Source organism: Manis pentadactyla (genome assembly GCF_030020395.1).
Source record: "Manis pentadactyla isolate mManPen7 chromosome 15 unlocalized genomic scaffold, mManPen7.hap1 SUPER_15_unloc_1, whole genome shotgun sequence".
In the NCBI taxonomy this organism is placed as follows: Eukaryota; Metazoa; Chordata; class Mammalia; order Pholidota; family Manidae; genus Manis; species Manis pentadactyla.
Genome location: NW_026644588.1, coordinates 5,308,474 through 5,331,931, shown reverse-complemented (window position 1 = coordinate 5,331,931; position 23,458 = coordinate 5,308,474). Strand labels below are relative to the sequence as shown.

At 51.1% G+C, this 23,458-nt stretch overlaps 2 protein-coding genes and 1 long non-coding RNA gene across 3 annotated transcripts in view; 2 read left to right on the top strand and 1 right to left on the bottom strand.

Annotated features, from left to right (window-relative positions):
- Positions 1 to 6,324, top strand: part of LOC130682275 (zinc finger protein 709-like) — a 100,585-nt gene extending 94,261 nt beyond the window's left edge. Inside the window, exons 2-3 of the mRNA XM_057496591.1 lie at positions 3,749 to 3,875; positions 4,513 to 6,324. Coding sequence (XP_057352574.1) covers positions 4,936 to 5,646 — 711 coding nt within the window. The 5' untranslated portion in view covers positions 3,749 to 3,875; positions 4,513 to 4,935 and the 3' untranslated portion in view covers positions 5,647 to 6,324. The remainder of the gene's footprint in view (positions 1 to 3,748; positions 3,876 to 4,512) is intronic.
- Positions 6,325 to 7,295: 971 nt separating this feature from the next.
- On the bottom strand, positions 7,296 to 14,545 carry LOC130682282 (uncharacterized). Its single transcript, XR_008995516.1, has 3 exons — positions 13,107 to 14,545; positions 11,264 to 11,348; positions 7,296 to 8,005 (listed from the first exon to the last, which is right to left on the bottom strand). It is a non-coding gene; the product is annotated as an uncharacterized LOC130682282 (long non-coding RNA).
- A 1,875-nt stretch (positions 14,546 to 16,420) lies between these two features.
- Positions 16,421 to 22,085, top strand: LOC130682302 (ral-GDS-related protein-like). The gene is made up of 10 exons (XM_057496688.1): positions 16,421 to 16,501; positions 16,719 to 17,231; positions 17,988 to 18,203; positions 18,515 to 18,618; positions 19,105 to 19,174; positions 19,904 to 19,969; positions 20,315 to 20,383; positions 21,248 to 21,369; positions 21,478 to 21,584; positions 21,949 to 22,085. Exons 1-9 carry the CDS (start codon positions 16,421 to 16,423, stop codon positions 21,563 to 21,565), a joined length of 1,329 nt encoding a protein of 442 aa, XP_057352671.1. The 3' UTR covers positions 21,566 to 21,584; positions 21,949 to 22,085.
- The last annotated feature ends 1,373 nt before the right edge of the window (positions 22,086 to 23,458 follow it).

The following is a 23,458-nucleotide window of genomic DNA, read 5'->3' as shown; positions in this document are numbered from 1 at the left end:
CTAAGTTTCTTATCAGACTTCCAGATTATTTTGCTTACTTGCCATTATTACTCGCCTACATTGCATATCATTTGATTAGGGCTAGAGGAAGAAAAGCAGCATCTGGGTGAAGTTAAAGAAAATAAGCCGGGCCTTTTATCAGGCTACGGTACATTTTACAATAACCTCATTTAATTGACACAATGAAGACATGGGCTATGCTGCGGTCTGTTCTTATGTGGCGGATATTCAAACATTTCAGGCCAAGTTACTCCTGGATTTTTAGTTTTGATTAAGCTCACACAAGAATGCTTATATTACTTTACAGAATTAATGTGACTGACTTTGCTTTATTGTTTAATATGGAGTTTCAGTAGGGGTTTTATTCCGGAGGCCCTCACCCTGCTCTGTTCTGCACCCACGGTCCCTGCCTCACCAGCACTGAGGCTCCGTGGCTTCCCTCCCCAGCTGCCATTCCCTCCTAGTTCCTCCTCCAGGCTTCCCTTCTGCACTGCCCAAGCTCTCTGATCCCATGCTCGCACCCCTCTCCCCCTGCCCTCCCAGCCTTCTCCTTCCCCCATCCCTCCCCTGGTCTGGGACTCCTGTTAGGAGGGCGTTATGTATTCTCCTGGGTTCTTGTCCCCGCCGCAGCAAAGAACTGAGGGGCAGAGACACAGCAGTGAAGTTCAGTAAAAGTTTTATTTACAGAGAGAAAGTGCACACTCAGAGAGAGGGGAGTGTGGGCTACCTCAGAGAGGGAGGCGCACTGAAAGGGTGGGGGCTCCCCCTTGGAAGGATTTTTCAGGAATGTGACAAAGGGCTAGGGGTGTGGACCTGTGAAGTGGTCTCAAGATGAGACACGAAGTTTCTTATCAGCCCTCCCGGTCATTATGGAAAATTAGCTTAACACAAGAAACGCCCTGCTCTGATGGATTCCCACCAGGAGAGCAGCTTCCTGGTTGGGGAGCATATCAGTTAAGACTGCCCTCCCTGCCTCCAAGGTGGGCTGAGTTATTGTATGTTCGCTAAAGACTGTGTTAAGTGTGGATAAAATGAAAGTTCCTGTGGCCAGGATTCTCTCCTGGGCCTAGTCGGCTGGCTCACCACTCATGTGGGCAATATGTTGCTATTGACTCTATAGAAAGAGCTCCACCCAGTGCTCTGGGTGACACGGTGACACGGCGGCGACGGCGAGGCTGCAGGAGAGCAGAGCAGAGGCTGGAGTGGTGGCAGCGCTGAGGTCAGAGCCCCAGAGGATGGCTGTGTGGGATGGCTGTGTAGGCATGGAGGCCCAGAGGCAGAGACCCACTTGCTGCATGCAGACTCGCTCTGACTGGCTGGGGTGGTAGTGATTGACCTGCCACTGTGGAAATAAAGTTGGGTATAACCCTTTCACCCCCAGAACGTTTTACTGTCATTTCTTTGGTCACATTGAATCCATAGTGAACTTGCCCAGGGTTGAAACCCATCGGCAGTGCATTGAAAATCTTACCTCTTCACTTCCTGGGTTTTGAAATGCAATCTTAGCTTTACGATAGAATCTTTCCTGTCTTTACTGTGCTGTTTATGGCTGGGCTAGCTTGCTAAGTGAACTGTCCAGTCCGCAAATTACTTGATACGGGGATGGCGGAGGAAAAACCGCATATAGGTAAAGTTAGAAAAATATGCTGTGCCTTTTAGCATGCTAAAGTAAATCTTACACATGATTACAAACAATTAGCACAATAAAAACACAGACTACTTTCCTTCACTCAGGGAATATTAACTGATCTCACTGTGCATAATGCTTAACACAGAGTTCTGATAGGGGCTTTCCTCGCATGTAGTCACACTGCTCTGACTGTAATTACCCTGCCTTGCTTTCTCCAGAGGCCCTCACCCTATTGTGTCTAAGCCCAGGGTCCCTGTCTCAAGCTGAGCCTGGGCAGCGACACAGATATGGGAGGAGGAGACTTTGCTCAGAGATGGTGAAGATTCAGGCCTCTGCAGAGTCGAGGGGGGTGAGGATCTGCGCCTCACCTTTGTTGGCCCCCAAGTTCTCTCCTGATGGCCCCTCTGCGACACCAAATATGTTGAAGATTGAGTTTGTTCTCCTCGGTTCTACTCCCCGCTGAATCAAAGAATTGAAAGGCATGCCTGAGACACAGTAGTAGCAAAGCAGAGCAAAAGTTTCATTTGAATATATTCCAAGGAAGGAGAGGGCCAGATTCAAGGTAGAAGAAGGTCCCAGACTTTTAAGGGAGGGTCTGTTTATCAGGTCCTGGCTGGGAGGTGCTTCTTTGACATGATGAGGTCATTTGATTGACAGTTCTAGTTACACACCCATTCCTCTTGGTGTGCATGTCTTTTCCCACGCAGGGGCAGGGAGCAAATTTGCAATTTTATTTTAATGAAATGATGATAAGGTGTGGTTTGGGCAGTTCTTAGTTTTGTTCGATTGTACCTGTGTTCAGACCTGGTTGGGACCAGTTGGGTTTGGTCCTGATAGTCACAGATGTTATCTCCCTGCAAAGCCTTTGTTGTCTTCAAGTGGGACCCCCTAACTGGGCAGTTTTTCCTTGAACCTTATCTTCCCATTCCCTGGCTGCTTATGTCTGTCTTTCTACCAAACAGCCGCCTTACCCATTCATTCTGTGATAAAAAGCTAGTCTAACAGGTGAGGAAGTGGTGGCTTTAGTAGAGCAGCTGCCCTTGAATGCCATCCACTGTTCTGTAAATAACCACTTAATAAAACTCATTTGTTTGCCAAGCTGGACTCATCTGAGTCATTTCTTTGGTCTGTCACATCCCTCACAACTCAGAAGATGTTTCCTTCATGCCCCTTCAGGAACTATACATAAAACATGCCTTCTGTCTCATGTCTGAGCTCCAAGTTCCAATACATTTTCTAGCCCTATCAAATGACATAGAGAAAGGAAAGACTGAGTCTGTGATAAATATTATTCAAATATAAAGGAATTCCCCATGAGAGTATTTTCATCCCTCCAGCTGCCGCTGACTACGTATAAAGATCTGGAACACGTTAGGGACAACATGGCTGGCTGGACCCTATTAAAGCTGGACTCCTTGCAGGTCTCCTGGACTCTGGTGTTTGGTGTTAGGGATAGAAGAGAAACAAGTCCAGTTTTTCACTACGTTTTTACTCATTAAAACCTTATGTAGCTTTGACCCTCTGCCTCATGGAATGCAGTTAATAGTGTACAATAAGGAAGATGAAAGAGTTTTTCTTACAAGATAATGGTGGTCTTGAAATTATAGTGCTTGTTTCATTTGTATTGGATTTCTATCATTTTCCAGTTGGCTCTGGGCACTGCCATTAAAGAGAAATAAGAGGCAACATGATTACATTAAAATTATGTCAGTGATTTCCATGCGTTCATATGCCAAGTGTCTTCCTGAGTTCTGTGAGCTGTTCTAGCAAATTAACTGAACTTAAGGGTAAAGTCATTGGAACTAATCTGTAGCCAGAAGCTACAGGCTGGTTAGAAGGTCAGGTAATAGCCTGGGACTCGTGACTGGATTTTGGAATGTTGGGGGGAGGTGGATGGAATGGAGGGCAATCATGCAGGACTGATCCCTTAACCTGGGGAATTTGATGCTGTCTCCAGGAAAGATAATGTTGGGATTGAGTTGAATTCTTGGACACCCTTCTGGCTTGGGAGAACTGCTGCAGGTTGTGTTTGGAAAAACTCCCTCCCCCCACACAAACATTCTAATTGGGTCCAGGAAACTGAACAGACCTGTGGTACACATATTTTGGTTATTTTAGGACTCAGTGGCCATTGAGGATGTGGCTGTGAACTTCACCCAAGAGGAGTGCGCTTTACTGCATCCTTCACAGAAGAAACTCTACAGGGATGTGATGCAGGAAACCTTAAGGAACCTGGCCTCAGTAGGTATGGGTGATGAGTTTTCTTCACTTCATCAATTATCGGACAAGTGTTTCTTTTTCTCATCAGTATTGTTCCTAGATGTAGAATTGTGGAAGGGAAAGATGTTGGCAAATAAACAAGGCTGGTCACGGCTCATCATGAACCTAGAATTAATAATTTTTCTAAGATCTCTAATATTTTCATTTTTCCTCTGCCTTTTAGGGAAAACATGGGCACTTCACAAAATTGAAGATCAACACAACAAGCAGGGAGAAAACTATCATAAGTCACATTCATACTACACAATAGTGTATCATGTGAGAATCCTGGTGTTATGAAATTTCAAAACAAGGAAACAGTTCAAATAACCCTTGCTTCAAATTTAGTTATTTTTTGAAAATGTTAAATACTTTAAATGTGACATAGATGTTTAGTGTTTGCAAAACAGGATACTTGGGAGACTGTATTAATAAGCACTGTATATGAATATTATTAGGGTGAAGTCATCTTGAGAGCATGCCTTACGTTCAATTTGAAACAATTCAGGAAAGGCAGATAACCTACATATCTGCTACAAATCATAAAAATATAATTCAGATATTTCACTGATAATTAAGAATTCATTAATAAACATTATTAATGTGCTTCTCATTTTGTACAGAAATCGTAAGGTAGAGAGACTGTGCAGAAGTAAAAAGAGCAGTCAATATGGAGAAATCTTTAACCTTATTTCAAATCTCAATCTGAACAGCAAAACTGCTAAACCCAAACCATGTGAATGCAGCATATGTGGAAAAGTCTTCAAGTGTCACTCGTCCCTTAATAGACACATGAAATGTCACACTGGACACAAACCATGTAAGTATCAGAAATATGGAGAGAAGCCATATAAATGTAAGGAATGTGGTAAAGCCTTCAGTTACTTCAAATTTTTTGAAAACCGTAAGAGCACTCACAACGGAGAGAAAAAGTACAAGTGAAGGAATGTGGAAGAGCTTGCCATTCTCACACATCCTTTCATACACATGAAAGGATTCACACTGGAGAAAAGCCCCACGAATGTCAGGAATGAGACAAAGCCTTCATGTGGCCCACGACCTTTCGAAGACAGATGATAACACACACGGGAGATGTTCCGTACAGGGGTAAGGAATGTGGGAAGGGCTTTAGTTGTTCTGCTTCATTGCAAACACATGAAACAGCTCACACTGGAGAGAAACCCTATCAGTGTAAACAGCGTGGAAAACTCTTTCGATATCCTCAAACCTTACAAACACATGAAAGGACTCACACGGGAGAGAAACCATATGAATGTAAGCTGTGTACCAAAGCTTTCATTTGTGTCAGTTCTCTTAGAAAACATCAAAGAACTCGTACAGGGGAAAAACCTTATCAGTGTGAGGAATGTGGGAAAGCGTTTAGTGTTCTCTCAAGCCTTCGAGTCCACGGGATCAGTCACACTGGACATGGACCTTATAAATGTAAGCAGTGTGAGGAAGCATTCACTTCTCCCAGTGCATTTCGAGTACATGGAAGGAGTCACAGTGGAGAAAATCCCTATGAATGTGAACTATGTGGAAAAGCCTACAAATATTCCCTACAAACACATGAAAGAAGTCATACTGGAGAGAAACCATATGAATGCAAGGAATGTGGGAAAGCTTTTAGATATTCCCAATCTGTTCGATACCAGGAGATGACTCACACTGGAGAGAAACCCTATGAATGTAAACAATGTAGAAAAGCCTTCAGGTATTATCAAAGTTGGCAAGCCCCATGTAAGGACTCAATGTAAGCAAGGTGAAAAAGCCTACAGATGTCACAGTTCCTTAGAAATGCATGAAAGAACTCATACTGGAGGGAAACCCCATGAGTGTGTTGGAATGTGGAAAAGTCTTCAGATGTTACCAGAGTTTTCTAACACATGAAAGAAATCCCACTGGAGAGAAATTCTATTAATATAAAAGTTGTAGTAAAATATCCAAATGTTCCAGTTATCTTCAAAAACACGAAAGCATTCACACAGGAGAGAAATCCTATGAATGTGAACATTGTGGTAAAGCCTTCATTGCTCACGCAACCATGCGAAGACACGTGAGAGTGCACACACAAGAAATATCATTTAAATGTGAAGACTGGGAAAGTCTACTATCATCCCAGTTCCTTCTGAAGGCTTGAAAGGACTCATTGTGTAAAATTTCTTGAATATGAAGTGTAGGAAAGACTTCAGTTGGCCCACATCCTTGAATGTGAAAACTCACACCAAAAAGAAATGTAAATGTATGTAGCATGAGAAACCACGTAAATATTCCAGGAAACTATCAACTTGAAAAGGTTTTATTAAAGTTTTAAATATATTATGTTTATTAAGCCTCTGTATACCAGTGGAATGCAGAATGTAAATTATTTTCCGAAGTGGACATCCTGCGAGTCATCTTTAAACAATAGTACATAATAATAATAATTAGTAATTATTCACTAAAGGAGTTAATATTTTGTTTCCACTTTGAAACCTGTTGGATCTGTAAGAGAAGTATTTCTATTATGCAATTAGGTTTAATTTTTTTAAAATAATGTTTCATTTGTTCTGTGTTGAGGGGCCACTGAAAGATGATAGTGTGGTATTTGTTGGGATTTTCCAATGACCTTCATGACAATTTCTGGATATTTCTGGTCCATTATACATTCTATCTTTATTACTGATAAAGTTCCTTTTTGGGAGGATGATGGGTAAGAGTCCTTTTCTGCTTTCCATGCTAATGAACAGTTGGAATAAATTTTTATGTACTATAGTTTATGATAATAGTTCAATATGAATTACTATTTTCATATTTGGGTCCTTCTTTCTGACTAGTATTTGGTATTTGGTATTTGGTAAATAGACTTGACTTGAGAGCCTTGTGACATGACAAAGTAGGAGATATCTTCTCTGTGGGTAATGTGAGGATCTAGATTTGCCAGAAGACATCCCCTTTACGGTTCTGTGTTAGAGTTCATCAATAGCCTCACTTGCATGAGATTTTGAAGGTTAAAGTGAAGAAAGCATTAGTCAGATACTGGCTCCACCATACAGGGAGAGAGAAGAAATATAGAAGCTTTAAGAAGACCACCTTGCAGCCTCTCCTCCAGGTTCTTTGCCCTTGCCTAACCACCAACTGTTCGATACCTATTTTCTTAGAGGTGTAGGTTACTAATGATAACGAGATCCACATCGAAGATCCAGGAGAATTTGTAATTTTCTGTAAGGCCTCCTGTGTTCACTAGGAAACAAAGTGAGACTTTTGTGTTTAGGAGTGTTCTCTGATTCCCCTTTTCTCTAGATTTTATCTGTATACGGTCTGATTTGTATAGGAAACACTTTATGTTGTTAATAGTGCTAGTGAATATGTTTTTGTGATTCACCATGACAACTACAATGATGCAGTCAAAAGGTACAACATGAGTTTGTTTCTTTACTACATTGTACACAGAACCAGTGGCTCTGACTCACTCCTTCCATGTGAGGGTAAACACCGTCTAACTCTCACGAAGACTGTTTCCTCTTGCAGCTGAATGTAATCCCTCAATATATTTTTAATTATGTTTGATTGTATGCGATTAAAAATACATTCCTTGTATAGCATAAGGAATATAGTCAAAATATTGTAACAACTTGGTATGGTCATAGCTGGTACCTAGAATTATCATGTATATAAATGTTGAATCACTGTGTTGTACACCTGAAACTAATGTAATACTGTGTGTCAACTACCCTTCAATAAAAAAATAATTATCCAGAAAAAAAAAAGATACATTCCTTTTTTGTGAAAGGAGCACTTCTGTAGTTGTTTCCTAGAAGTATTTTATTAACTGTTGTTGAAGCCATCAAATGTCAACAAATACTGTGTTTTTCTTTATCTGAAAGGATATATTAAAATATCCCATTGTAACTATGGATTTTCAGATCGGTTTTGCAGTTTTCTCTGTTTAATTATTATATGCCATGAGTCAATATTATCATGTGCATACAATTCAGTATTTTTCCTTCAAACTTTATTTCTTATTTTATAGTTACAGTTTTGTCATGAAACTAATTTCTCATTTATTCTTTATAGCAAAAATGGAAATCACGTTTTCTTTCAGGGCCCTTCTGTTAGTTACTCCCAGGATCACACCTGTAGTGGAAGAGAGGGGTGTAATGAATTCCGGTAAAAATGACCATAAACCATAAAGGAGTGTGATATAACAGTTATCCAAAGGATAACTGACAGCTTTGGGGAAAACGAGGAACAGAGGCATGATTCCCACGAACCCTTTGAATACTTTCTCTTTCTCGTGCTTTCCTTCAGTTCTGAGCTCGTCTTTGTGTTGAGGGCACAGTCTAATTGGCTTGTAAGTCCAGTCCACAAATTCATTTTTTTTTTTGCAGTCCTCAGTTCCAATCCATTTGTTGGGGTCTGCTGGTTCAGTCCTTTCCTAAGTCCCCAGTTCCAAACTGGGAATTAGTGGTGGTGCACACTGGGCCTCCTCTTGGCCATTTTGCGGTAATACCTTTTTGGTTACTACTGGTATGTTGAGGTGCACATGAGGTAAAAGCTATTATTGGTAGTGGGCTTCTTGGAATCTGAAAGCCACAAAAATTGGTGGGCACGGGTCGAGCATTTAAAAGCCGTTAGGGTGCTCACCACCTGACTCCAAGACTCCTATGTTAGGATAGGTTGGTCAAGGAAGAGGTTAGATTGACGTTGAGTCACCCACCAACCTCAGGAAAATTTCCATGCAACAAGGTACACTGTAAAACACCACACAATCTCCCACCCAGCGGCACATCCCTCTGAGGTGTTAGTTTGGCTCTGAAAGACCCAAATGCTTAGCTAAAAGAAAAAAAAAGGAACCCTTAAATTCCAAAGAGTCGAGCATACCGCCTCCTGCACACCTTATTTCATATCTAAGAGCTATGGTTCCAGAGTAATGGTAAAATCTTATTAAAAATCAGCCTACACTTACAATGGCCATAATGGGGAACATTCAATTAGACAAAATCAATTCCTTTTGGAAGTGCTGAAACTGAAAGTAAAGTTTCGAAAGTAAAATGCACAGAATGGGATACTTATCTTAATTGGTATGTAGAAGCTTCCCAAAGGCTTTAAGATTCCAAAACAGCTTTGTTAATAAAGTTTCATTGTAAAAGGCCGATAAAAAATTAAAGACATGATAGATATGTAAAATAATACCTAAGCCACTCCCATTATACCCTCCTGAGAGTCCAAACATTTAAATCATTGGCTGAGAAAAATCAACGTCTCTTTTGTAATCAGCTGGGATATTGAACCAGAGATTATCTTTAAAGACCTTGTACAGATTCTTCAACATCAACTTAAATACAAAATCTACCCTTGATGGGGGTCCCTCATACGAGTTCCTCTCAGAGTTGATTAAACTTTGAGAGGTATTCTGATAGACTGATATATTCCTTTAAACAGTCAAGGGGAAACTAAAATTAATGAAAAACCTTGCCAAATTCTGTTAGACATCAAAGCCTGAAGAAAAAGATACTGGAAAAATAGGCAGGGGGTGGCTAACGATGAGAATCCTTACCAGTCAGCCGTCCTGAATCTCTAGTGCCTGGCAGACGTAAGAAAATAAAATATCCTTTGCACCCTCTTTAAATACACTTATGTCCGAGGTGGTTATTAAGTACTGCCAGGAATATATATTGTTTGTCTCTTTTGATAACTAAGAAGGTATTTTAAAGGATTTTTTTTAAGTAGCTAACCTAGTTGTAGTTACAGCTTCTCCGGGGAGTGTCATCATAACCAGTCAGTCTGGAATTTCCTCATCAGTACAGGCCAAGTAAGCCATCTGCTTAGACCCCTACAGACCCCCAAGGAGGGTGACCTCGCCTGAATCCACTCTGGGCTAATAACATCTTTGTCCAACAGCCTGCCTTTAAAACCCTCTTCTTTTTCACACTTCTTCACTGTGCCTATCTGTTTACTAAATGGGATACTGCTCAGTTCACGAATCACTGAAAAAATCCAGTAAGACCTTTAAAATGTACGCAGTTGAATTTTGTTTTTTAACAAGGCAAATGGTGAATGATGAACTTTTGTTCATTCAAGAAAATCTGTGAAGATTTGTAAGGAACAGGAGAGTGTGTGGTATTTGTATCAACAGTATTCTCTCCATAGCTCCTTCCAGCTAACCCTGGTGAAGACCCCACTGCAGACTACTTACTGCAGCCTAGACCATGTGCCAGCCTGTCACCTCAGCTCCCGCTCAGGGCTGACCCCCTGGGAGGAACGGGATTTCAGCATCTGAAGCCCGGGCCCCAGCTACCTGTGGCTGAGGACTGAGTGCTGGCTGAGAGTGCTCGAGGAGTTGTGGCACCGTTCTTTCAGTGCCCATAATACATGGAACTGAGGCGATCCATTTGCAGCTGCCTACTGACGATACCGGAGTGCTGACTGGCCTTATTCCAGCTCAGGAGGTGGCTATGAGTTATTCTTTTTTTTAAAGCCTTTTGATTTTTTTTTAATTTGAAAGCTTCATTAAAAAAAAACTCTTGACACCAATTAATTTTGTTATTGTAGTAAAACACACAGCGCGAGACCTACACAACAATGTTCAAGTGTACCATATTACCTGTAAGCACAACATTGTACACCAATTGTCTAGAGCTGCCCTGTGTGTGACAATACGCTTTTTCTTGCTGATAATTTTCAAAATTATCGTTGTGACCTCTGTGAAAGGCGATTAGAAGTAAATTCATGTATTTAACGAAAATACAGCCTAGCCTGAAAAATTTTAAACATTAAAGTAAAACACAATCCACTGATGGAAGAAAATTATGCAAATCATGTATCTCATAAGGGACTTGAATAGAAAGTATCAAAAGACCTCTTAAAACTTAATTATAAAAAGTCAAATAACTCAATTTAAAAACAGCAAAGGTTCTGATTCACATTTTTTTTTGAGGAAGACATGCAAGCGGCTCAAGAAAAGACCCCATTAGTCAACGAGGAACCGCAAACCAAAACCCCAGTGAGATACTACTTCATAACCACCGGGATGGCGAGAATCAAAAGGTGAGATAATAAGTGCAGAAATATATGGAGAAATATGAAATCTTTATATTCACACTGATGTGAATATAAAATGGTGTAGCCATTTTGGAAAACAGTCTGGCAGTTCCTCAAAAAGTAAACCTAGAAATACCATATGACCCATTACTTCCTCTCGTAGGTATATGCCCAAGAAAAATGAAAGCATATCTTTGGACAAAAAACTTGTACATGAATTTTATAGCAACATTATTTATCATAGTCAAAAGCTGGAAACAACCGAAATGTCTGTTAAGGCATGAATAGGTCAAGAAAGTGTGATATATCCGTACAGAGGAATATTATTGGGTCATAAAAATTGTTACATACCAAAATTCAGCTGAGTGAATTTGACGATTAATTGGTTTTATTCAGCCATTCACTAAAAACAGGCGTTATCCCATGTTCTGAAGGGCTGTAGGGAAGGAAAGGCTTTTTAGGAAAGAAAAGATACTTTTAGGCTTAAGACACCTTTCTGTGGGAGTCTACGGGGCAAATTACCTCACTAGTGATGACTAGCAATTCCAAATTGACTGATCAAGATCATAGTCTTGAGATAGGCCAAAACTACAATAGGTTAGGTATTAAGTCTTTCTTTATTATTAAATATCGGCTTATTATTAAGCCCAGATATGGGGCTTAGCCTGAGTTACCCCATCTTGGGCCTGCTCCTTTTTTTCAAAGAATGAAGAATTGATATTAGTCACAACATGGTTGTACCTTGACAAAGTCATGCTGAGTGCATAGGCTGTTGGGGAAGAAAAGGTCAAGGTTCTTCTCACTGGTGCAATAATTAAACTGACATTAGACGGATAAGCAGAATATCAAATTTAATTTTGTATGCATGGGAACCCTTCATACATGAGAGGTTCAAGGATAAATAACACGAGGTATTATTATACTGTGTAATATATACTATTGAATACATATATTAAAACAGATACAATGAGGTGTGTATGTCATCGAGCTAAGGAGTGGGGCAGTAGGTCTGGACATAAAGGCCTCTGTGGGTCCCCTCTTCTCATTTCCCCAACTTGTCCATGTGCTACAAGTGGGGGAGGGGCTCTTGAGAAAATTCTGCCTGCGAGTATTAAATGCAAGGCTGCCGGCTCCAGGCAGTTGCAAGGAGACACTCCCTTGCTGATTCTAACAGCAACATTTGCACAATTTGAACACATGGGCCACGTCCACTGGAAATCTGAACCGCAGATGGCAGTTCCTGTCTTGTCAGCCAGCACTGATATTCCAATAAACGCTTAGAGCTGTGTTTTTCAACTTGTGGCTATCTTCGGGGGAATAAAGTCAGAAACTCTCCCTCAAGGCATTTCATGATCTGTTTTGGGGCTGCTCTTAAGGGAATGTAACAGTAAGAGATAAATTTGTAATAGAACAAAAGGGGAATCAAATCTTTGTTCAAAACTGAACACTAACATTTACTGGAAAGTGAACTCAAACAGCCCCAGAAACTTTGTCCACTAATGGGCGGGGGTGGGGCGGGGCGGCAGTTTCTTCTTCTTCTCTAGATTCTCTGCGTCTGAGGGTCAGAGTTAAAGCGGAAAGCTGATTTTGTTCAACCCCAAGCATCCAGTGCCCGGGGACTGAGGAGGAGCAGAAAAGAAAAACAGAAAGCTAGTGAATCAGTGCAGGAATGTCTGCTTGGGCCCTTGCAAGCTGCCTACTTCATGTGTCTGCACCCCAGCCCCTCTCCCACGGTTTCCCCTCGAAAAGCCCTGACCGCTTGTGTGTCGGGAGGACGGTGCTTCTCTAAGGCAGGAGCCTGCCACTCCCTCGTTTGCTAGCAAGCCAATAAACTATTCTTTCCTTTCCTCAAAACCTGGTCATTGTGTTTTGTGATTTGATCTCAGGGACGAGGACCGGGTCTTGGTATCAGGAGCAGCACCCCCCACCCCGACCAAGTGCCCGCAGTGCCGCTCCTTCAGTGTCAGAGGCCACAGGGTCGAGCTGTTCAGGGACGCAGAGCTCCCGGCTTCCTCCTTGCTAGCCACGGGGGACTGTGCCGGCCAGGAGTTCGTGCTGTGTGGCAGGGCAAGTACAAGCCTCTAGAACTCCCTCCGAAGTATATATTGAAAGCAGTAATGCCTTCCAGGAGAGGATACAGACTGGAGTTACCACCACGGACTTGAAAGATGTCGGGGTGGTGATTTCCACATACCCTTATTGAAGTCACTCACGGGGCCTACTCAGAAAACGGATGGATGGATCTTGGAGATGACTGTGCATGATTATCACCGTGATCGGAGTGTCTCAAATTGCAGCTACTGCTGCACGTGGGGCTTCATCACTTGATCCCCAAGCACCCAGTGTGTAAGTATTGGTCAGGAAAATGCTCTCTGTTCTCCTCCTATGAGTAAAGACCAGCAGGGCAGTTAGCTTTCAGCCGGCAAGGAGAGAAAACTATCTCAGAGGCATATCAGACCTCCAGACTTAGGCTGTCATTTAGTCAGAAGGAACCTTCATCTCCTTTTCCTTCCAGAAGATGTCACACTGGCCCATCCCAGTGATGGTACTAGGCTGACTGGACCCAGTGATCAGGAAGTACAGCTCATCTAGGCATGTTGATAGCACAGTCACGTGTCAGAAGGTGGGAAATAAATCCAACAAAAATTCAGGGACCTTTCATCTTAGAGAAGTTTCTAGAAGTCTATCGTGTGGACATGCCAAGCTCTCCTAAGGTGATGAATAAGGTGCTGTACCTGGACCCCTCCTCCACCCCCCACACACAAAGGGCACAGCAGCCCGGTGGACCACCTCGGATTTCAGAGGCAGCATAGACCTCATTTCCAGTGTGCTACTCTGACCCATTTACTGTTTGGTCTGAAAAGCACATAGTTTGAGAGCAACCCGGACCTTTGGAAGGTGGATGCCAGTAGATGGCAACACCTGTATCTCCTCTCATTGCTGCCCCTTCAAGGTGCACACCTGAAAACAGCCTAGCGTGAGACCGACTTGCCCAAGATCACAAGGCACAGACCCCGGCCTGACTTGCGTGGTGTTCCACGCTCCATGCCAAGCCTGGTTGGCATTCTTCCATCTCTGAGTCTGTGCGTCGCACACACGTGACACCAGCCCCCAGGAGCTGGAGGGGTCATCCATGTATCCCTGGGGATGTCCCTAGGGAGGAATGTCTGGCATGACCCTCCCTGTGCAGGTTGGGACATTGGGCAGCTGCTGTGGCTTCAGCGTGACAGGGAACTGGTGACAAAAAGCGGCCTGAGCTCAGCTCTTGTCTCCTCAGAGCTGGGACCCTGGTGTCATTGCCAAAGAGCGAGGGGAGGGCTCTGGTGGAGATCTGTGTACTCATGCACGGCAAGGGCCAGGAGGGTGGGCAGTCAGCAGCCCAGAGGGGCATGTGGGCGAGTCTGAATTCAGGGAGGGGCCCAGGAAATGGACCCTTGAAGAAGTGATGTCACTGAAGATACGCCCAGTAGAACCTGAACTGTGACCCGGACGGAACCCAGCTCCTGGTCGCAGACCCCAGTCCTGCTCACTTGACCGGAGGCGCTCGACAGAGCAACATGCGGTCTTGTTGTGCGGAGCCTTCTGAAGGCGTGGGAGTCAGGGAAGCCGAGAGGAAGAGTCTTCCTGCTCGCTGTGGGCGCTGGCTGAGAGACCACCTTCGCCTCTGTCTGTGTGTCCCGAGGAGCCCCGAGGTAACACAGGGCAGCCCAGAGCGGGCCACTCCAGGGCCAGGCCACGAGTGTGAGCCGTCCCGGGCTGACCTTTCCCCCGGCTCCTTGTGTGTGTGCGGAGGGCGTGGGGCATGGGGGGTACTGAAGGCTGGGCAGGAGGGGGCGGTAAGTGTCGGGACCAGGAGCTTCCACCCACATGTTAGTCCTGAGCCCGGGGGGTGTCCTCTCCTTCCCCCAGGGACTGGAGGTCTAGGCAGATGGCCCTGTGTGCCTGATCTCGGGGGCAGGGTTTGGGTTCCACATTGCCCCCTGTGGGGAGGTCCACGCAGCCCCGGTTGCCTCCTAGCCCGCTACCAGGCTATGGCTGTGAAGAGCTCCACACTCGGGAGTGAGGAGGAGCTCATGGATGGATTTACCTACTCCATCTCCCTGGGCCCGGGGCAGGCTGCCTACACCCCAGGACTGCCCCACGAGACTGGTCAACAGACCCACTCCAGAGGGCCTGGAACCTCGCTCCCGGGGGCAGTCCGTGCCTCTCCTTGCTTGCATCCCAGGGCGCTGGGGGCTCTCGGGTGAGCTGCAAACCTCCCTCCTGGTGGTTCCTGGGTTTCCCACCGACTATCTCCCTGCTGCCCCCCTCAGCGTGAACCTGAGCCATCTGTCCATGGGACTGAGGTCCCCAAGCGCAGGGCTCCCCGGACAGGCGTGAGGAGGAAGGGGAGAAAGCACACGGGACGAGTGGAACCAGCTCCAAACACCAGCCGGAGCGCTCCCGAGGCCACCCTCCCTCCCGAGGACGCTGACCAGCCCACCACGGGCCAGCGGCTCCCCCGGTGAGCACCCACCCCCTCCTCGGCACAGTCGGGCCTCTGCCCACAGCCCACGGTGTGTCTTGAGTGTCCCCACATGTGTCTGAGCCTCAGCGTGCTCCTCTGACGGGCAGGGTGGCTGGCGATCAGCCTGCTAGGGTGCCCATGGGGAACATGGGAGGAGCTTAGAGGGGCTCCCCTGGCGCCCGGCAGTGCAGAAAGGACGGCCGGCCAAGCTGGGCCACTTCGGGGCTTACTTCTCTTTACCCGATGAAAAGCCTTTGGCCTCACCCGTCAGTGGCCTGAAGCCTGGCTCACTTGGAAAAGCACATGGGAAGCAGCCTTTTGGAATGGAGGCTCACGATTCCCTGGGGCTGTGCCCGGTCCTTGTCCTCATCATGGCCACAACGAGGGACCTCTGGGGACAGCAGAGGGGTACCTGGGAAGGTTCGGGTAGGACTTCCTTCAGCCACAATAGGTATGCAGCACCCACTTTGTGCAGACCCGTTGGGGTCACTTAGCATAACTGAGTGAAGGAAGCAGACACAGTACTGGGACCCCATCCCGTGTGGAGTCGGGCAGTCACTTCAGGCGTCATCCGCAGGTCACAGCCGGGAAGCATCACGGGTGATACCCTCACGCCTTCCTCATGTAATGGGGGGCATGACAAGGGGCCAGAGGAGGATCTGAGAAAGTGAGCGTTCACTGGGCCAGGAGGGGGCACTGCCTATGTGCACAAAATGGGTGGAGGAGGCGTTTAGGCCTTGGGGCAGGGAGAGCCCAGCAGGTCACTCATCTTTGGATTCCCATGGGCGGGCTGGCGACTGGGGACTTCCTAGTCGGGAGCATGGGAGAGGATGGGGTCCCAGGACAGACACGCAGGGTCAGGAGGGGGGAGGGGCAGGGGCCTGGACAGGCAGGGGAGTGCACAGCGGCCAGGCCCACACAAGGGTGGACCCGGAGGGCAGTGTGGCTGGAAAGACCAGGCTTCTCACTCGGCCACCCCCAGGCCTTACCCCAGCTGCAGGATGGGACAGGCTAGGCGCCCTGCCTGGGAGCCCGAGCATGTGCCCTGCGCCATCGATGCCAGCCAGCTTTCATCCACCCTGGTGGGCCAAGTCCTCCACCACTTGGTCCAGGAGGAGCACCTGGGGCCCACGGTGGCAGAGCTGGAAGGTGAGGGGCTGCGGCCAGAGGACCATGTAGGGTGGGCTTCCCGGACTGGGGTTCCCTTCAAGGCAGTGAGGGCTCTCCTGTGATCCTAAGGCACGGGGAATCAGGCCCGCGGTGACCCTTTCTCTGTGTCCTGCTCCAGAACCACGGCAGACGCAGCTGGCTCCAGAGACATGGGGAGGGCCGGCTTCGTCGCCTGAGCCGGTCCAGGAGCTCCCTGAGACCCCTGTGCTGGAGCGACGGCCGGTGTCACCTGCTTCCGCCCCTGCAGAGCCGGAGGATGTCCCAGCAGTGGCCTCAGCCCAGGGGCCAGGCCCTGAGCTGGAGCCCCATGAGCCCTCGGGCCTGGGGCCCAGGGCACTTGCTGGAATGGCACCAGGTGTGGCAGAGCCAGGTCCAGGTCCAGAGCCCACCGGCCCCTGTGCTGCGAGCCCCTGGGACATCCCAGGACTGGTCTCAGGCCCCGAGCTGGAGCCCCGTGAGTCCTCGGGTGCGGGGCCCGTGTCACCTGCAGGAATGGCACAGGGCCTGGCAGAGCCAGAGGTGGTCCTGGAGCCCACCAGCCCCTGTGCCGTGAGCACCCGGGATTTGCCGAGGGAGAGGGTGCGGACCATCCTGGCGTTTGCCCCACGCCTGGTGGCCGAGCAGCTGACCCTGATGTGTGCGGTGAGCGGAGCGGGCTCTCGGGGTCGGGGGTGGGCCTTCCCTGTGTCACGGGCTGCCCCAGACCTGCCCGCCCCTGACGTGGACTCCTGTGATGTGGGCCCACGTCCCAGCTTCCCCACGGACTCACCATGTGCCCTGAGAGACTCTCCTCACCCCCAAGCCCTCACTGACCACACGGGGACAGTAGGGCTGGCCCTTAGGGATCCTTGCAGACCAGTGAGGAGAAGCGGAGGGAAGGTGGGCAGGGCCTGGCCGGGCAGGGAGGGGCAGGGCAGGGGAGGGGTGCTCAGGGAGGTGCTGCCAGGGCCTTAGGTACTCGGGCCATTGGCCTGGCAGGCTCCTATGGCCTCCGCACTTCAGAGGCCCCTGCCATGGACCTGACTGCGTGGGAGACACAGACACCAACAAAGGCCCTGGGTGGAGTTGTTTCAGGGGAGACTGCACCTGAGTGGGGAGCGGGATCCACGGGGTGGCAGCATGGGAGGCAGATGCCCCAGGCTGGGCAGGCGTGAGCTGCCTTGTGCCTCAGGGAGGACGTGAGTGAGGGTCCCTGTGAGCAAAGCCCCTCTGTGCCCCATCACTGTGGGGCCCTGTGCATCCGGTCCTGGGCGCCTCAGTGGACGGGGTCTGGAGTCCGGACGGCCACAAGGCTCACAGCACGTCCCCAGCTGCCTGGGCCCCAGCTCTGACCAGTGACCCTGCCTGGGAACAGGGGCACCAGGGGCACAGCTGGATGACACCTCTTATCATCCCCAGGAGCTGTACAGTAGGGTTGAATGTGGTGAATGCAAGGTCTACGTAGAGAGACAACCACTGAGGGAAGCCATTGTGCTCCTGGCCCCCAACATCCTTAACGTCATCAGGCAGTTTGGTACCACGTTTCATTGGGTCATCTCCTCCTGCCTGAGGGCCCCGAGCAGGATGGCCCAGGACAGGGCCCGAGTGGTGGAATTCTGGATCCAGGTGGCCAAGGTCTGTCATGGGACGGCCCCCGGGGTCCCCTCCTTGGCCAGCTCTCAGGATGGGTGCCTGCGGTCTACCCTGCACGGTCCCTGGGGCCTCCTGCCAGGGGCGTGCGGACCTGGACTCGCAGGCCCCGGGGGTGGGACAGCCATCCCCGGCCCCTTCCTTGGGTTGAGCCACAGTCCTCCACCCAGGAGGGCTGCTCACCAGGTACCAGGTGTGCTGGGCTCCCTGGGTGTCTGTCTCCTTAAGGACAGGAGTTCATGGGGGGACAGAAGCAGAGAAGCAGGCCACGCTCTCAGCTCTGTCTTCCCTCCCAGGAGTGTCTGGCTCTCAGAAATTTCGAGTCCTTCCGTGCCATCATCTTCGCCCTGCAGCGCCCTCCTGTACGTCGCCTGGAGAGCACCTGGGCACATGTTTCCTGGTGGGTAGCCCTGTCCCTGGGACCAGGGCACCTGAGTGGACAGGGACACCCCTACACCTTGCAGTGTCCCTCAGTGGGCTGGGACTTCCTGGGAGGCGGCAGAGCCTAGGGGCGGGGATGGCGGGCTCTTGGGGGCCCCTGTGGGTTAGGCCACGGGTACCCCTGCAGGAATCAGTTTCCTGCAATGTTAGGTGTGGGTTGAAGCCCATTGGAGATCTTGAGCTTGTGCTCTGCAGCAGGAGGTCTCTGCCCCAAGGACAGCGACCTTGCCCAAAGCAGATTCGCCCCTGGGAGAACTGGGAATGGAGGCCCCGGGGGGAAACATGAAGGCCCCTCCACAGGCCACGGATTCCCCGGAGCTCAGGGCCATGGTGGAAAGCCTCCTGCGGGCTAGTGGGCCTTCTAGGATCTCCAGGAAAAGGGGTCGGCCCCGGGACTCTCCGCCTGCTGGCCACATGTGTCCCTCCTCCTCTCCCCTCCCCATAGGAAGAGCTCCTGGATCTACAAAAAACTTAAAAAGAGGAACAAGGGGCTTAAAGGGAAGCAGCTCCTCAAGGTAAATGGGGGCTGGAGGTCTGGAAGGGAGGGGTCCTTGGGGCAAGTCCTCTGCCGCGCTGTGGCAAAGCTTTGGGGAAGACTCGAGGAGTGCGGGGTGAGACGGGGAAGCTGATGGGGAAAGTAGGGTCCCCCAGGCCTATGAGGGCCTCGTCTGTCTCCCTCCCTGGCTCCACTTGACTGTGGGCCTGGCATCCAGTGAGGACCCAGGGGACAGACCCCCGGTCAGGGCTGGGGATGGCGTGGCGTCGGCAGCAGGGTTGGGGCCCGTGGCTGAGCAACGTCGGCTTGTCCCCTGGGTCCTCTGAGCCTGTCACGGACCCTCTGTGGCCTCGGGCTCCTCATGTGCACATGGAGGGTTGCCGTCACCCTGGGGTGTGGGCCTCCCTGGTGAGCAGGGTCCAGGGAGCCCAAGACGCGCTTCAGCTTTGTGCACCCCCCCTGGTCATGGGAGGGGAGCCGTGCTGATAGCCGGGTGACAGTGAGGGCTCAGGGCACCCTGGGAGGCAGAGGGACCTCCCCTGACCCTCTCAGGGCGGCGGCCGTGGCCCAAGGACCCCCATGAGTTTGTGTGTGTTGGAGCTGGGGTCGCTCTAGGCTTTGAGCCTGCTGGAGGTGGGGACAGCGTAGGTGCCAGGGGGCTCGGGCGAGCCATCCATCCACCACGGTCTGGCTGTGGGAGGCCACGTGGGAGGGGAGCATGAGCACCTGAGCGTCGTGCACCTTGCAGGAGGCGAGGGCCATGTTGAGGCGATGGCCGCCGTCCCCCAGGGCATCCCAGGATATGAAGACGCAGGTGAGCGTGGCGTGGCCAGGGTCGGGGCGGTGGGGTGACCCTGCACCTGCTCCTGGTCCCACAAGCTCTGAACTGCCAGCTCTGGGGTGACCAGGAGGAGGGCGAGAGCAGCTGGGTACAGGGGGAAGTTGGAGGACAGGAGCAGGGACCACAGGACCTGGGACTGGCCAAAAGCCAACCCTGGGAGGGACCAGGAGGGGAGAGCAGGTGGAAGGGAAGGAGGGAGGCCGCACAGGGTGGGTGGTCCAAGGGAGCTGGGGGCTGCGGGTGTGGGGTTCAGGGGAGGCTCTGTGGGCACCCCTGCGGCAGGTGGGGACTCATCACCTCCCCACCCCGGTGGCACAGGGCATGATCCCGCCGCTCGGACTGATCCTGTACGAAGCCTTAGAGAAACAACAGGAACATCATGTGGACGTGAGTGATCCATCAGGGCTCAGGGGGGCAGGATGGTGAGCTTTAGGGAGGAGAGAGCCCCCAGTGAGCCCGGACCTCTCAGCACCAGCCACCCCCCTCCTGAGTCCCCCCTCCACCCCAGGACCTGGGCTTCTTGGAGAGGACTGCCAGAAGGACCCACCTAAGCCCGGTCCTGGCCCCAGGGCAGGTGGGGCTGAGGGCTCCAGGGGGCAGCATGTGGGCAGGACTGGTCTCCCCGTCAGGCCCTGCCCTGGGGGAGGGATGCTGCTCCTTCAGGGCAGGAAGCACATCGGGGGGCTGGCAGTGCCTTCCCGCCTGAGGCCTCAGCTCCCCAGTGCAGTCCCCGCTTCTCGGTAGCCCCGAGCCCGGGCCAGGCCCGGGTGCTGTTTCTGGGCAGGCCTGCCCCTTGGAGGGCCCTGGCGGTCCTCCACCTTGAGAAAGGGTGGGGACGTTCCGGCCTCCTTCTGGGCTCAGAGGGCTGTTTCCGATGTACTTTGGCCGCCTTGCTGCCTTCCAGGGTGATGGTATAAAATAGAGAGAGTTGAGTGCCCAGCCATGAAAGGTGAGGGATGTAGTCAAGACCCCCCGGGCAGGACCTTGTCCGGGCCATCCCCTGGGTGTAACGCGTGTTGAGAGAGTTAAGACATGCAGGGCTCAGGACACTAAAGGCTTTGTTAGGTGGGGGATGGGGTGGCATCAAGGCCGCCTTCCTGGAGGAGGAGCTGGAGACCCAACAGTGGGAACAGGCAGGGCTGGATGGCATTGGAAGCAAGGCGGGTTTCCGTGAGCAAAGATCCAGGACCATCGCAGTGCCCCACTCCTCAACCCCCTCCTTGTCTGCATCCTGTCCTTCCTCTGCCCCAGGTCACTGACTTCCTAGAGGAGATCGTCATATACAGGTTCCTGGCCAGGCAGTATGACCTGGAGCCCAAGGAGCACTTCCTGTCCTTTTTCCAGAGACTGAAGCTCCTGCGTGAGGAGCAGAGGTGAGGCTGCCAGGAGTGGGGTGTGGGCTGTAGCTGCCGGCAGGCTCTGGGGGAAGGGCCCCCTGCCATGTGGCTCCAGGGGCTCACAGGTGGCCCTCTGTCCTGCAGCTACGGCCTGTCCTACCACCTGGAGCCCCCAGGTCAGAGGGCAGGCAGAAAAGGACTGTTAAAGTTCTTCAGGTCCCTCAAGATTTAAACTTACGGGCCAGGGCCAGGTGAGTTTCTGGGCTGGGGCGATCGGCAGGGGGCGGGCTGTTCCCCAGCCTCAGGGAAGCTTCGGGCCATGCTGGGCGTGGGGGCGTCCTAAAGACCGGGGCGGCTGGGGTCCCAGCTCCACTGCCGACCAGGCCTGTCAGGCTGAAGGGTGGTTCCCTTCCCCTCTGGGACCCAGCCTCCTCCTCTGTGAGTAGGTGACGCTCAGGAGCCTTCCCGTGACAGGGACCCCCCGGGTGCTGGTGATTGACAGGACCCTCCGTGCAGGGCCCGGGGCCCAGAGGGCAGTGGGGACGGGGTGGAAGCAGGATAATGGGGGGAACCTGGGATGACCGGTCTCTTCTGATCACCCGCGTGGCCCTGTAGCTGCTGTCATCGGGCCCGCGGCCCTGCTGGTGTCCTGGCTGCATGTGGAGGAGAGCTGCTTCCCCTCCGGGCAGGCGGCCCCTGGCGCCCCAGGACCCCAGTCTGCTTGCTGCTCCTCTTCCTCCCGCTGCTCATCCTGCGCCTCTGCTGGGGCGGCTGCTCTGGCACCTCCTCCGTCGGCAGACTCGGGCAGCTCCCCCGGCTGCCGCTGTATCCTCAAGGACCCGTATGTAGCTGCGGCGCACCTGGCCACCTTCGTGCGGTGTCGTCCCCTCTGCTCGTGGCCCGTTGGACAGAGGCGAGCCGCCCCACCGTGTGGAGGATGTTCCCCTTCGTGCAGGTGGCCTCCCGCCGTGACACCAACTCCTGCCTGGGCGCCGTCAGCCACCGAGTCGTAGCCACAGGGTTCCAGGAATAGGTGGGGGCTGTCCTCACCAGGCCCGGCCTTTCCCGGGACGGACATAGACACGGCGCAGTGCCGCGTGGGACCACGGCCTCCTGGTGCCCAGCGGAGGCATCCGAGGATGCAGGGGTGGCCGACTGTCGCAGGGTCCCGGGGCTTGCTTACAGGGGAGCCCCCGGTGCAACTTCCTCCCGTCATCCCTGAGAAATAGCCTCCCCAGGCACAGTGTGGTCTGGGTGTTGTCTCTGAGGTTTATGGTTCCTGGGGGTTGGGGTCATCTCTGTGCAGAATGTAATAAATGCTGAACGGATTGCCACCACACTGCTCTTTCTTCTCAAAGCTCTGCCCCTCCTGCGGACTTCGTGTGCCCCAGCCCACCCCACCCCAGCCCTCAAACTCTCTGATGCAGGGTGGCCCTGACCTCCGCCAGGTTGTCCTCCATCCTCTGTCCTCCCCCCATAAGGTGCTCAGGAAGAGCAGGGTGCTCCAAGCCCCAGGGGGGCACACCTCGGCAACACTGTGGAGGCCTGTTCAAACAGAAACTGAACCTTCTTTCCTGTCACCTATAGATTATGATCAGACACCGAAACTTGTTGATTAGAAGCCCCAGGGTGTCTCTTCACGTCTTGAACACCACTGCAGATGTACCCAAGTAGATCCCAGGGCTGCAGGGCGCCAGTCTAGCACCGTCCCATTTAATGAGACACAGCTGCTCCACACATTCCAGAAAATTCCTTTGCGAAAAACTTTGAACTTGGTCTCTCAAAGCACCTCCAAGAGGTGCACGCCTTCCACTGGGGGGGCTTTGTCTGAGCCCACTTTCTCCACGCTTCACACCTCAGAGCACCCCCCAAAGCTCCCGGGTTCCCAGTCTTCCCCCATGGTGCCCCTCAGCCGCCCATCCCCAGGCCAGGCTGCTGTGAGGCCCCTGGTGTCCCGCTCCTGGGTCCTGGCTGAGCGGCCTGATGTCTGCGACAAAAGACTGGGGAGGCTGAGCGGAGGCACTTGGCTCTGATTCTCCCCATACGCTCCCCCAGGACTCTCAGGATGTGCTCACCCTCCCAGGAGGGGAGGCCTGGCCTGGAGGGGAGCTCCAGGATCAGCACA

Coding starts and splice junctions, on each gene's coding strand:
- LOC130682302 (XM_057496688.1), top strand. CDS start 16,421: ATGGGACAGGCTAGGCGCCCTGCCTGGGAGCCCGAGCATGTGCCCTGC. Junction 19,175..19,903: donor AAGGGAAGCAGCTCCTCAAG/GTAAATGGGGGC, acceptor TGCACCTTGCAG/GAGGCGAGGGCCATGTTGAG. Junction 20,384..21,247: donor AACAGGAACATCATGTGGAC/GTGAGTGATCCA, acceptor CCTCTGCCCCAG/GTCACTGACTTCCTAGAGGA.